This window comes from Hyperoodon ampullatus (assembly GCF_949752795.1).
Source record: "Hyperoodon ampullatus genome assembly, chromosome: 17".
Lineage (NCBI taxonomy): Eukaryota > Metazoa > Chordata > Mammalia > Artiodactyla > Ziphiidae > Hyperoodon > Hyperoodon ampullatus.
This window is the reverse complement of record NC_136930.1, coordinates 23,934,204-23,947,973: the sequence shown is the minus strand read 5'-3', so window position 1 is coordinate 23,947,973 and position 13,770 is coordinate 23,934,204. Positions and strand designations below refer to the sequence as shown.

Here is a 13,770-nt window from a genome sequence, read left to right as displayed (position 1 = left end):
GTGAAGTCCCAGAGCAAAAGTGTCTCCCAGAAAGAATACTCAGTGTTTCCTTGTAATCAAAATCGTTCTTGGATGGGTTGCTCCTGTTTTGTCTCTGTATCAGCATCAAGTCACAGTTAACACCTATTGTGGCATCTGCCACTATGTCATATTTTCATTCTAGTACGTGATCCTCATTTTGTCTACAACCTCAGGGTATCCACGTATTCATCTCAAGCATGCTCTCTCACTTTCCCTTCCTCTCTTCTCCTTCGTTTTTTTATTCTTTTCTTCTTTTTCTATTCCTCCTCCCGGACCTCTTTTTCCTTCTTCTCTCTCCTAAGCATTATTTCCCAAGTGTCTATTATGAACCAAGAAATATGCCTACTGTCAGCCAGAAACACTCTGGATGCACATCCCTCCTCTTCAGGAAGCTCACAATCCTCATGTGCCTTCTCTGCTTGTTTTATTCATTCTTGTGCCACAGCATCAAGCACAGAGACTGGTACTTATTAGACATTTAATGAATACACAGCTGAATACCTTCTTTGCCTTTAGCTCTATTTATGTAATTTAAAACACACTATGTGTAATTTTAAAAGCATGTAGAATATAACTGGGCTTAGAGATTGGTAAAAGCGAGGATATGAGGATATGAACAGAAGTTTGGAAAAGATAAAGTGTGCTCTTTACTTGTGGATTGAAAAGAGTCCCTACAAGCACAAGTTAGTTTACATGCTACTATAACTTCAGGGAGCCAAACCGGTTCTTTTGCTCCATGGTTTATCCCCTACACCTGAAAATTTCCCCTTGACTCTGTCACAAACAATTTTGAGGAGTTAATCAGGATCATTTTAAAAGATGTGAACACTTTTAGTAATGTTAATATATTATTTGTCTTTTATACCTTAGTATGATTAAAATCAATATGATTGATTTCCTCCTAAACTGAACTCTATAGAACTACCAAGTCATACAGGGTGCTAAGCCTGGGTATCCAAGGATGAATAAGATACAATCCCTACCTCCAAAGAGCTCACAGCCAGACGAGAACAAACTTAGATATGTGTATGTGTGTTTCTGTCTCTCTCTGGACATTTTCTTGGTGATGTCTTCTGGCTCATTTGTACATTCCTTTCTGGTTTTCCTAGTTAATATTTTCACTTTTGCCTACAGTCAATTCTTCATAATGATGCTTGCTCTATTACATAAAGAAAAAGTAGGGCACCCTCTACATTCAGAAAGTGCTTTGCCAGCTCTTTAGTTGGTTCCCACTTGCACCTAATACACTTTGGAGGAAGCGTCCCTTTTATGAGAAAGAGGGCAATTGAAGAAGTTATGCAGCACACTTGAAGCCACAGTAAAACTCTGTAATTAGCCACTGCCTTCTTAACTGGCTCATAGACTACTGGCTTACTCACTCTTTTCAAAACCATCACTGTTTTGAAGTCAAAAAGTCAATGATCAGTCATGTGAACATATGTTCAATGAATGGTACACAAACTAATACAGGGTTACCTTTATATTGCCTCTTAAATCTAGGAAATGTAAAGCAATTCTCATATTAAACATTCCCATCAGTCTGTGGGGAGAGAGAATCAAGTGAAATATGTTGAAATTTTTTGCCAGAATTTCATCTTAAAACTCTGACAAACCCTAAGACATTGGTAATGGCAATGCATTGATATAGGAACTTTGCTTCAATAAAAGGAGAGCCTTGTCATGATCTCTTCCTTAACCTACCACACACATGCCGTGAAAACACTCCCTCTCATTGTGGCTTTGTCTCTACTCCTTATTATCCAGTGATTGTGTATGTTTCCTCTTCAACTTAAAAATTGTCAGAAAAAATACCCTCATTTCCTCCAAAAGAAATAAACACAGGCAAAGGTCAGAGGGATACATTCCATGGAAGCTGTCCATCGTAGAGCAAAGTGCAATGCAGCTGGTCTGAACTAGAGAGTGTCTGTCCCCCCAAGTCAGAACTGGGGGTCTGGGGCCACATTCCCCATGTCCACATTTCCAAAACAAAGTGAGACTCTGGTCCTTGAAGATCCCTTCCCACAGCTCGGTGGATGGGTGGGGGGGGGGGGTGGAAAGAGTTTGGCTTCGTATGTGCATTTTAATGCTGTATTTGAATATTCACGAACAAAAGCATAGTCCTCTCTGTGGGAATTCCTTTCCTAAACAAAGGCAAATTTTCTCCCATGTGCTTTGTCTATGGGAACCAGGCTCTTCCAGAAGGAAGGAGCGTCCTAAACCCCTCCTATATCATTTCTCAGTTTCTTCCACTGTTTTCCCGCTATCTCATTGCCATTACTTTTGATCAGCCCCACGCCATCTCTTAACTCTCACCTTGTAAGTGAATTTACATCTGCTTACTCTACCCTTTATAATCCACCCTTCCCAGTGCCACTATATCTTTGTAAAAAACAGATTTGAACCCACTGCTTTGTTGTTTTAAAACTCATACACAAACATTAAGCATGATTATTGTACCCTAAATCCATACCTCATTCCTTGTGTTCATCAAAGCATTAACCCAGCAAATATTTGGTGAATGAGTAAGGTACTAGGAACTTTGAATCATGAATGGGATAAAGTTCAGGATGAAGAATGGAGGTTAGGAATGAGGGGGAACTGGGTATGGAATGAAGGTATTGCTTATCTTTTCCACAGTATATGCTAATGAAAGATGCTAAAAGTGTAAAAAAAAAATTAGAAGAGCAGCAAGAGCCTCTTGTGCAAAAAAATTTCCATATTAAGATGATCGTCAAAGCAAAACATCTAAAAAAGATTTATATTGTATTTTTACTGTGGTCCCAGGCTGGTAACTAGAATGGAAATTTGGATCATTAAGGGGAGGCAGAAATCATGTGTTATTTATTATTATACTCCCTCCCCATGACTAGCCTAGTGCCTTGGACATAGTATGTTTGAGAAAAAGATTTTGTGAAAATTATATGCCAAACTATAAAACTAGTTTATAATTGAAACTAGGTTTGAAAATATAAACAGTATAATTTCTACTAGTTTTCAGGAAAGGATGACCACTAAAATTTTGGTTAAATCTTAATTCTCTTCCTTAATACAAAGGGAGAATATTCTTTTTTTTCCCCTTCATTCTTTTTAAAAAATTTTTATTTTTATATTGGAATATAGTTGATTTACAATGTTGAGTTAGCTTTTGGTGTACAACAAAGTGATTCAGTTATACATATACATATATCTTTTTCAGATATTCTTTTTCAGATTCTTTTCCCACTTAGGTTATTACAGAATATTGAGTAGAGTTCCCTGTGTTATATATTAGGTCCTTGTAAGAGAATATTCTTTAAAAAGTGTTGAACCCAAGGTTGTATAACATTAAATTCTTTTTAGTGTGATTCTCCTTATTATATACCCTTTTACTCACATAGCAGTCCATCGGACTCTGTGGTGAAAGGTGATGGTTATTTGATGAGGGAACGTTCTATCTTATTTATGCAGAAAGAGTAAGTATTAGGAACTGAGATGAAGATAAATTATGGAGGAACTAGGCAGTTGCTTGTATTCCCAGTTACCCTGCAGAGCAGATGCATAAAATATAAGGTGTGTGCCTCTGCTTTAAATTTCTGGACAGCTTATTGTCTAGAAAGAATTCTCTACCTTACATGATACATAACTTAGTGGACTTGTGCATAGAAGAATATTAGCATTTCACAGGATGGCTCATGTATTTGGAACATAAATTGAACTGTTTTTAAAGATAGCATCTCTTCAAGTAAGTAATTCTGTCGAGCCTATTTTGTTATTCTACACAATTGATTTCATGAAATTCCTTCATGTAGGCTCAACTACCCTCCCACATCTTAATTCTTTCATTGCCAAGGCTCTTTACTATATATAGGTTACTACGATTCCTGTTTATATGAAATCATTAAAGGAGCTAATGTTCGTTTGTAGCAAATCTCAACTCTACCATTTCTCCAACAATCATCAGGCACTAAATATGTTGAGATAAGGACATGAGGCTACTGGCCCACAGAAATATTCTTGAAGTATTTTTACAGGAGTGTTGCTGGACTCTCACTAACCCACCAAACTAGTTTTTCCTTCATGCATTTTATTGAATACTTGGTTACTTGATATACATCAGTGAAAAATCTAGATGAAATCCCCTGCCTTAATGGAGCTTAGACTCTTATCACCAGGAACATATATCTGTACTTTGGTCATGGTTTATAGGAACATATATCAATACTTTGTCATGGTTTACTGATGGTGGTCATATTTGGGTAAACTTGTCATGAATGGGTATGAAACCAGCAACTCCTGCTATTCCCTGTGTCTGGAACATTATTTTCTCTGGTCTTTCCATGGCTGTCTTTTTCTCATTGTTCAAGTGTCAGCTCAACTGTTCACCTCCTTTGACTGACTTTCTTGGACTGCCCAATCTAGAGCTGCCAACCCTCACAACTGTCATTATATCAGATTACCCTGTTCTGTTTTCTCTGAAACACACAGCTGAATTGGTTTATTTATTTATCTATTTGTATATTATCTTCTCCAGTACTAGAATATAAGCTACATGAGAGCAAGCAAATGCCTGGTGTGGCTTGCTCATTATTGAATCCCCAGTGGCTAGTAAATTGCCTACGATACATGCCAAATAAACAAATGGACCTTGTTGTTGTGGTACTCTAAATCAGCACTGCCCAATAGAAAAATAATGTGAGCCATATATGTAAACTAAAATTTTCTTGCAGCCACGTTAAGAAAGTAAAAAATAAACAGGTTAAATTAATTTTAATAATATATTTTATTTAACCCAGTATGTCTAAAATGTTGTCATTTCAACATATCATCAACATAAAAGTTTTTGATGAGATATTGTATTTTTTTCCATATAGTCCTCAAAATTTAATGTGCATTTTATACTAACAGCACACTTCCACTCAGATTCTAAATTTTATTTTGAAATGCTTCATAGACATTTAGATTTCATAAAATTTATAGTTGAAAAGGTAGATTCACATATTCAAGTAATTTCACATATATTTAAAAGTTTTCCAACAACTGAATCAGGATCACTTCTTACATTTTAATTAAAATTGAGTAAAATAAAAAATTTAGTTTCTCAGTCATATTAGTACATTTCAAGTATTCGAGAGCCACATGTGACTAGAGACTACAGTATTGGACAGTCCATCTCTAAAAAAATGTTTAAATTGCAGTGTCACAATACACATGATATATGTTCAAATATGATAATCATTTGAAAATCTGTCTGAAGCAATTTGTTACTGAAAGTAAAACATCAACATATATTTTGAAAAGTAAACCATTATTTACAGACTGGGAGAAAATATTTTCAAACAACACATTCGATAGAAGACTGTTACCCAAAATGTACAAAATGCTCTTAAACTAAGCAATAAGAAACAAACAACACAATTTAAAAAATGGGCCAAGGACTTTAACAGACACCTCACCAAAGAAGATATACAGAGGGCAAATAAGCACGTGAAAAGATGTTCCTCATCATATGTCATCAGGAAAATGCAAACTAAAACAATGATACCACTACACACTTATTAAAATGGCCAAAATCAAAACACTGACAGCACCAAATGCTGCTGAAGACATGGAGCAACAGAACTCTCATTCATTGCTGGTGGGAATTCAAAATGGTACAGACCTTTTGGAAGACAATGTGACAGTTTCTTGCAGAACTAAACAAAATCTTACCTTATCATGCTCCTTGGTATTTACCCAAAGGGTTTGAAAACTATGTCCACACAAAAACTCATGCTCCTTGGTATTTACCCAATGGGTTTGAAAACTATGTCCACACAAAAACCTGCATGTGGATGCTTATAACAACTTTATTCATAACTACCAAATCTTGGAAATAATCAAGATGTCCTTCAGTAGATGAATGTATGAATAAACCATAGTATGTCCAGGCAACGGAATATTCTTCAGTGCTAAAAAGAAATGAGCTATTAAGCCATGAAACAATATGGAGGAAACTTAAATGAATATTATTAAGTGAAAGAAGCTGATCTGACAAGACACATACTATATGATTCCAATTATATGACATTCTGGAAAAGGCAAACCTATGGAGATAGTAAAAATGACAGTGGTTGATGGAGTTGTGGGAAGGTGGTGGGAGTACCAGAGAAAGATGAATAGGCAAAGCAGAGAGGATTTTTAGGACAGTAAAAATACTCTGTATGATGTTATAAGGATGAATACATGTCATTATACTTTTGTTCAAACACATAGAACATACAATACCAAGAATGAACCCTCAGGTAAAATACAGACTTTGGGTGCTTGTAATGTATCAGTGTAGGTTCATCCTTAGTAAAAAATGTACCACTCTGGTGAGTGAGGTTGATAACAGGGGAGGCTATGCCTGTGTGGGGGCAGGGAGTACGTGAGAAATTGCTGTAACTTTCAATTTTGTTGTAAATCTAAAACTTCTCTAAAAAAATTGTCTTAAACACAAAACAAACTAAAAACAAATGAAAAAGTAAAAGCCATTATTATTTTAGAACACGAAGTTATCCCTGCATGAAGACTGATCATTTTTATTTTCTTGTCCAGTGAATTTATAATAACAAGTCTACACGGAATGGTACACCACCCACAGTCTATGTATCTATGCAACAGTCCAGAGTGAATAAACATTATTACTGCACCATTAACATAAGCAACAATTAAAAACTACTATTTAACATGACTTTATCAGTTTTTCTTAGCAACTTGCTTGCCTACAGAAAATCCTGTCCTTTACAGAATCCTCTACCTCAACCATTTCTGGGAAGCCCTTAGGATACTTACAAATCAATCGTGTGCTCGGCAGATACTGTTCAATGGAATACATGGTGTAGTGATACTAAACACACCCATAGCATTTTAATTTCTTTTTTTTCTTTTCTAAAGTCTGGGTGTGCTCATGGGAGCTTGCTGCCCATGTGACCATCTTCCATCATTCTGGCATGGGGCAGGGGGTGGGGGGGGACTGAAAAACATGATTACTGTAGAAAAGCATTCTCATGAATTATTCACTATGTAAAAGAAGGAAATTAGATTTTGATAGCTTGTGACCACCCCACTTCTGATTGTTTTTAAGTAAAGAAGCACCATTTAGATCTGGATAAATTTAGAGCTTATAATACAGTTCAGGAACTGGATGGATTTTCTCAGTATGGGGAGCATATTTTGTATTGGTGCCTATATTTTTTAAGGGGTCTGTGGAAATCCACACTATGCTCTCATTTAGGGGATGGAATGAGTGAGGTTAAATGATCATTTATTAATTAAATCTGCTGTCCAGATTCCTGGTGGATAATTGAATTTACTTTTTCTTTTTCATTCATACAAAACATTTAAATGAGAAAGTACTTTACCATTACTTGGCATGTTTTACAGAATTAGAACAAGAAAAATCTTAAAATTTGTATGGAGACACAAAAGACCCTGAATACCCAAAGGAACCTTGAGGGGAAAAAAATGGAACTGGAGGAACCAGACTCCCTGACTTCAGACTATACTACAAAGCTACAGTAATCAAAACAATATGGTACTGGCACAAAAACAGAAATATAGATCAATGGAACAGGATGGAAAGCACAGTAATAAACCCATGCACGTATGGTCACCTTATCTTTGATAAAGGAGGCAAGAATACACAATGGAGAAAAGACAGCCTTAATAAGTGGTGCTGGAAAACCTGGACAGCTACATGTAAAAGAATGAAATTAGGACACCCACTAACACCATACACAAAAATAAACTCAAAATGGCTTAAAGACCTAAGTGTAAGACCGGACACTATAAAACTCTTAAAGGAAAACATAGGAAGAACACTCTTTGACATAAATCACACCAAGATCTTTTTTGATCCACCTCCTAGAGTAATGGCAATAAAAACAAAAATAAACAAATGGGACCTAATGAAACTTAAAAGCTTTTGCACAGTAAAGGAAACTGTAAACAAGACCAAAAGACAACCCTCAGAATGAGAGAGAATATTTGCAAATGAATCAATAGACAAATGATTAATCTCCAAAATATATAAATAGCTCATGCAGCTCAATATTCAAAATGGAAACAACCCAATAAAAAAATGGGCAGAAGACCTAAATAAACATTTCTCCAAAGAAGACCTTCAGCTGGCCAAGAGGCACGTGAAAAGCTGCTCAACATCACTAATTATTAGAGAAATGCAAATCAAACTATAATGAGGTATCACCTCACACCAGTTAGAATGGGCATCATCAGAAAATCTACAAACAACAAATGCTGGAGAGGGTGAGGAGAAAAGGGAACCCTCTTGCACTGTTGGTAGGAATGTAAATTCATACAGCCACTATGGAGAACAGTATGGAGGTTCCTTAAAAAAACAAAAATAGAATTATCATATGACCCACCAATCCTACTACTGGGCATATATCCAGAAAAAAACATAATTCAGAAAGACACATGCACCCCAATGTTCAATGCAGCACTATTTACAATCGCTAGGTCATGGAATCAACCTAAGTGCCCATCGACAGATGAGTGGATAAAGAAGATATGATACATATATACAACGGAATATTACTCAGCCATAAAAAGGAATGAAATTGGGTCATTTGTAGAGATGTGGATGGACCTAGAGACTGTCATACAGAGTGAAGTAAGTCAGAAAGAGAAAAACAAATATCGTATATTAACACCTATATGTGGAATCTAGAAAAATGGTACAGATAAACCAGTTTGCAAGGCAGAAATAGAGACACAGATGTAGAGAAGAAATGTATGGACATCAAGCGGGGAAAGCAGGGTGGGGGGTGGTGGTGGTGGTGGGATGAACTGGGAATTGGGATTGATATATATACACTAATATGTATAAAATAGGTAACTAATAAGAACCTGCTGTATAAAAATAAATAAATAAATAAATATTTTTAGAATGCCATTACTTATTTTGTTTTAATTTCCAGGTAATTCCTGAGACAGTACTGCCCCCAAAGAGCCTTTGCAATTACTTATGAATATACAAGATAATTCTTATGTTCCTCTATTCAAATGAACCACATAATTGTAATTTTAATAGAAACTCCGGAAATGGGAGTCAAAATTTATCCCAAGATAATTACCCTGCTGTACTCTACACTGGGATAAATATGTATGAAAATAATAGGAGGAAATTCAATGCACTGAATATTAAACTGTCAAAACAGGAATATTTAAAATATTCTGTAATGGTTAAAAATAAGTTGTACTCTAAGTTCTATGACCATTTGCCAGGGAGAACCAAAGTTGAGAAATTTCTATTAAAAACATGACTCAAAGGAAAAACTGCAGAGGCTGGCAATGAAGGAAATGATCTGATACCATTCCCAATTGGTTATTCCTAAAATCACTTGTTCTGGGTATCTTTAAAAGGAAGTTTTCTTGACTCAGAGGGTAATAGCGCCTTCCTGAAAGCTGCAGCTTCTTTCTCACTTTGAAGAATAATTCTAGAAAGCTCCCAAAATGTGTGATGCATTTGTAGGTACTTGGAAACTTGTCTCCAGTGAAAACTTTGAAGATTACATGAAAGAAGTGGGTAAGGAAATACATTGGCTGGGTTTATAACTGTTTCTCTGGGGAAGAGTGCTTTATGGCCGTTTTTCACTCTGGAAGCACTGGCCAGACATGAAATGCTGCTTTCTATATAGACGTGATAAAAGTAACATGTGTGAATCATTTGTTTCTAGAAACATTCTAGATGGAAGTCAAAACTAATGCTTCCTAAAGGGGAACTAATATGAAAAAGGGTATAAATGGAATTGTTATGTTGTACAGAAATGCCAAGATTTTATTTGATTGATAAACTTGAGTATCTTTGGTTTACTTGGCTCTCTACCTCTTTTTCATTGATTCCTTTTGCATATAAAATAAGCAATAAATTGGAAATAAAACTGTATTTCCTAGCATGCAATAATTTCTATTTGAAACTGAAAGCACTGTATTTCTCATCTTAATATAATTTTTTGAATAATATATGTTAACCAAGTATTTTATTGTTTTAAGGTCAATCCATTAAAATGTGTGGTTGTTTTATGGGAGAAAAATCTTAATTTCAGAAAATATGTTCCTTAAAAGTCTTAAATATTTGTATGATTTAAAATTATATGGGATGCCATAGAATTATTGATAATAGAGGCTTTCAGGTTTTTAGGTTCTGGTAACATTGCCTGTGTGTTCCCCAGATAACTACAAAGGTAAAGCAAAGGAGTAGAGAGGCAGTATTTCACTCAGGCAGCCACGGCCATGCATGATCAGGTTGTATCCAGGGGCTGCAAATTGGGGAGGGATTTTTTTTCACAATATCTTTATTAGAGGTTATGATTGAATCCCTAAATCTCAAGACTTAACCTTCTTCTAAATCTTATAGTGTATTTTTTGCTTGTCTATAACTACTGTTTTCCTTGTTTGCAGACAAGAGGGAAATCAGGGACTTCAACATGAGTGAAACCTAGCTTTGTAGAATATCAACTGGTTGTAATTCAATAAACTAATTAATATGCACTGATACAGATATGTCCATATTTGAGACTATTTACTATTTTTAGAAACATTTTACACTTTTAGTATTTATGTGTAAATTCTTATACCATTGTGTTTTAAAATGATAAGGTATTGATGATAATGAAAGATAATAAGATACCTCCTGAAATTAGCTGCTCTAGTTGATTACCTTCAGCCAGCAGGTATTGTTTTCAACAGTCAAATGAGAACAGAATCAAGTCAGTGAAGAGAATGATTTTCATAAGCTTGGCCAGTCTGGAACCACACCGGATGTTGCATCCATTCACTATGTTGACTCACTCCATGTATTTGAGGTTATTATATTTTGTAATAGAGACAGGACTTGTGAAGCAGCATATTATCTTCCCACTTGTTGCTACTTTCGGACGGGGAGCTAAATCAGAGCCTCGTTGTTGCTTGTTTTGTATGATATTTGCCTCCCTGATCCCCACTATTCCTAAATTTTGGTATCTATAAGTAGTCAAAAAAGTATCGTAGATTTATGCACATGCATTTAAAAAATCCAACGCATCTATAACAGTCATAAATTATAATTTATGCAGCGACAGTAAGGTACTGCTTGCTGTCTACATTAGGCTGTAAAGTGTTCGTCCCATAGCTGCCACACATCCCAAAAAATACACTCCTCTATTTCAAAAAGAGGAGTTTGCCACTTAAGTGATTGGGAATCAAAGTATTACTTTCTGAACTTACTAAAATAGTGATTTCTTAAACTTTGAAATTTTCACAATTGATGCCTAAGCCCTCTTTAACATCTGCTATAGTTTATTGGGAACATCACCATTCTAAAATGTTATGCATGCAGGAAACATTTTGACTTTTGGAAAAATTAATCAAAATCTTCACTTCATGGTGGAGTAATTTGGAAAAGCCAAGAAAACTAGACTTGGCAGCAAATGCCATGAAATGTGAATTTTGTACACCAAAGCAGATTAATTTTTAATCGAGTAACTGTATAGTGGCCCCCCAAATCCTATTGTCTTTGACTATGGATTGGATCACTTTTGTTATCTAAGAAGGAAAGGTAGAGATTCCCAAGTGTTTCATGAACTGAGTAAAATGACAGTGGCTGCCCTCATGGTTGAGATGGCCAGTTATTTCGAGAGTGCAGTGACTTTTAAAATATGTATGTCCCACAAGACTTAATCTTTGTACATATTCTTGTGGAAAATTAACAATGGGTCTCCTAAAGAGTTGTATATGAAACCCGGAAGTGGAAATTTAAAGAACAGACTTACATCTAATTGTGCCTCAGGTGTTCTTTAAGTATTAACCTACTTTACTTATCTGCAAGAGATGTTTACATAAGACCTTTAAGAAACTCACTGGAGACTTTCACCTTTTATGCACACGTGCACCCACCTACACACACACACACACACACACACACACACTACTGCTCTTTCTTAAATAAAGATGTGAGAGAAAATTGTAAACTTGACATTTTTCTTTTCCCAACTATAGGAGTGGGCTTTGCTACCAGGAAAGTGGCTGGCATGGCCAAACCCAATGTGATCATCAGTGTGAATGGGGATGTGATCACCATTAGATCAGAAAGTACCTTTAAAAATACTGAGATTTCCTTCAAATTGAGCCAGGAATTTGAAGAAGTCACTGCAGATGACAGGAAAGTCAAGGTGAGGAATAAGGAATTGGAGCAGAGTAAACGCTGGTTTCTAAATGACCGTTGCCTACAAGAAGCCATTTTGTAAAAGGAGGAAAACCATTCCACCATAAGCCAAAGATCCCTGACTCCTAGATCTGAACTACGTTGCCTTCAATATTTAGCTGGTGAATTTTCTCCCTTTCTATAAAGTTGTCCTTATTAGTTTAAAAAATGATTAACATAATTTATTTGTCATACCATATGTATATATATATATATATGTATATAGTATTTGAAGTGAATTAAAATAATGTAACAGTGTTAGAGAACGTTTATAAAAGAGTGGGAAAAAAAGGAAAAAATCACCTATGATTCTACTATCTCAACATAAATTTATTATCTATATTCTTTCACAGTATTTTTTCAAGTGCATGTTTGTATAATATTCTGATCATAATATACATATAATTTTGTATGTTGTTGTTTTGGCACTCATTGTTTTCTTGTTGCAACATTTTCTTGTAATTTAAAATTACTAATTACCTCAAAATATTCCTGCAAATAAAAGTGCTCTATTTTTTAATTTTATTTTCCTCCATCATTATAATCACTTTTTTATTATGCCCGCAGAGCACCATAATCTTAGATGAAGGTGCCCTGGTGCAGGTGCAGAAGTGGGATGGAAAATCAACCACCATAAAGAGAAAACGAGTGGATGATAAACTGGTGGTGGTGAGTATCTTCTAGCTACTTAATTCTAGATCCTACTGCTAGGTCATCCCATAATCGTTATTCTACCTAGAGAAACAGATAATTGCCCTTGTAGAACAAAAGGTTAGTCTATTGGGATTACGGTTTCACTCTGGCAATTATCCTTCATACTTTTAAGCTCAGTGTAGGTATACTGTCCCCGAGGAAGCATTCCCTCATCCCTCTCAATATGAACCATATTGTATTGTGCATGTCTAATTATGTTTCTCACTCACCACATAGATTGTAAGATTCCTTGAGGGCAAGACTTGTATCTTCTTGATCTTTATATTTCCCTAGCTTATTACAATATCAGGTATATAATAAGAGCCCAGAGCAAATATCTTTTGATGAATATTGTTTCCTTTCCAACACTGAAGGAGACAATAAACAAAATATAAGTGGTTTAGTCCCAGGGATTTACCAATAATTTTTTTTGTGCCTAGGAATGTGTCATGAATGGTGTCACTGCTACCAGAGTTTATGAGAAAGCATAAGCCAAAGGATATTGAGCTGGACTGAAGTTTGCATCAAACTCTATGACATTCTGTTGGGTGTGTTGTCCAAACATATATTATTTTCCACTAATTAGCAAGCAACTAATTTTCCCCCAGACTGATTTTATTCAATATGGTTGTGTTGGTTAAATAAAACTTTTTAGATTTATAAGGCTATGTAATGATTTATTCATTGTGCTAGATAATTTCTTACTCATAATTTAGTGAAGGAAATAGAAAATTGTATAATTGCTTTGTTTCCAGTACATGATTTTTAAAACAATAATCCAAGATGAAAAAAATAATAGTGACTTTTCCATTGTCTTAGGTAGAAAATGATAAATATGTGCTATTACTGAATAT

General features: G+C 35.3%; 1 protein-coding gene across 1 annotated transcript; it reads left to right on the top strand.

The window, feature by feature from the left end:
- Nucleotides 1-9,431: 9,431 nt before the first annotated feature.
- LOC307065497 (fatty acid-binding protein, adipocyte) lies at nt 9,432-13,573 on the top strand. Its single transcript, XM_079722335.1, has 4 exons — nt 9,432-9,568; nt 12,019-12,191; nt 12,791-12,892; nt 13,357-13,573. The coding sequence occupies exons 1-4, from the start codon at nt 9,496-9,498 to the stop codon at nt 13,405-13,407; spliced, it is 399 nt and encodes a 132-aa protein (XP_079578461.1). The 5' UTR covers nt 9,432-9,495; the 3' UTR covers nt 13,408-13,573.
- Nucleotides 13,574-13,770: the final 197 nt, after the last annotated feature.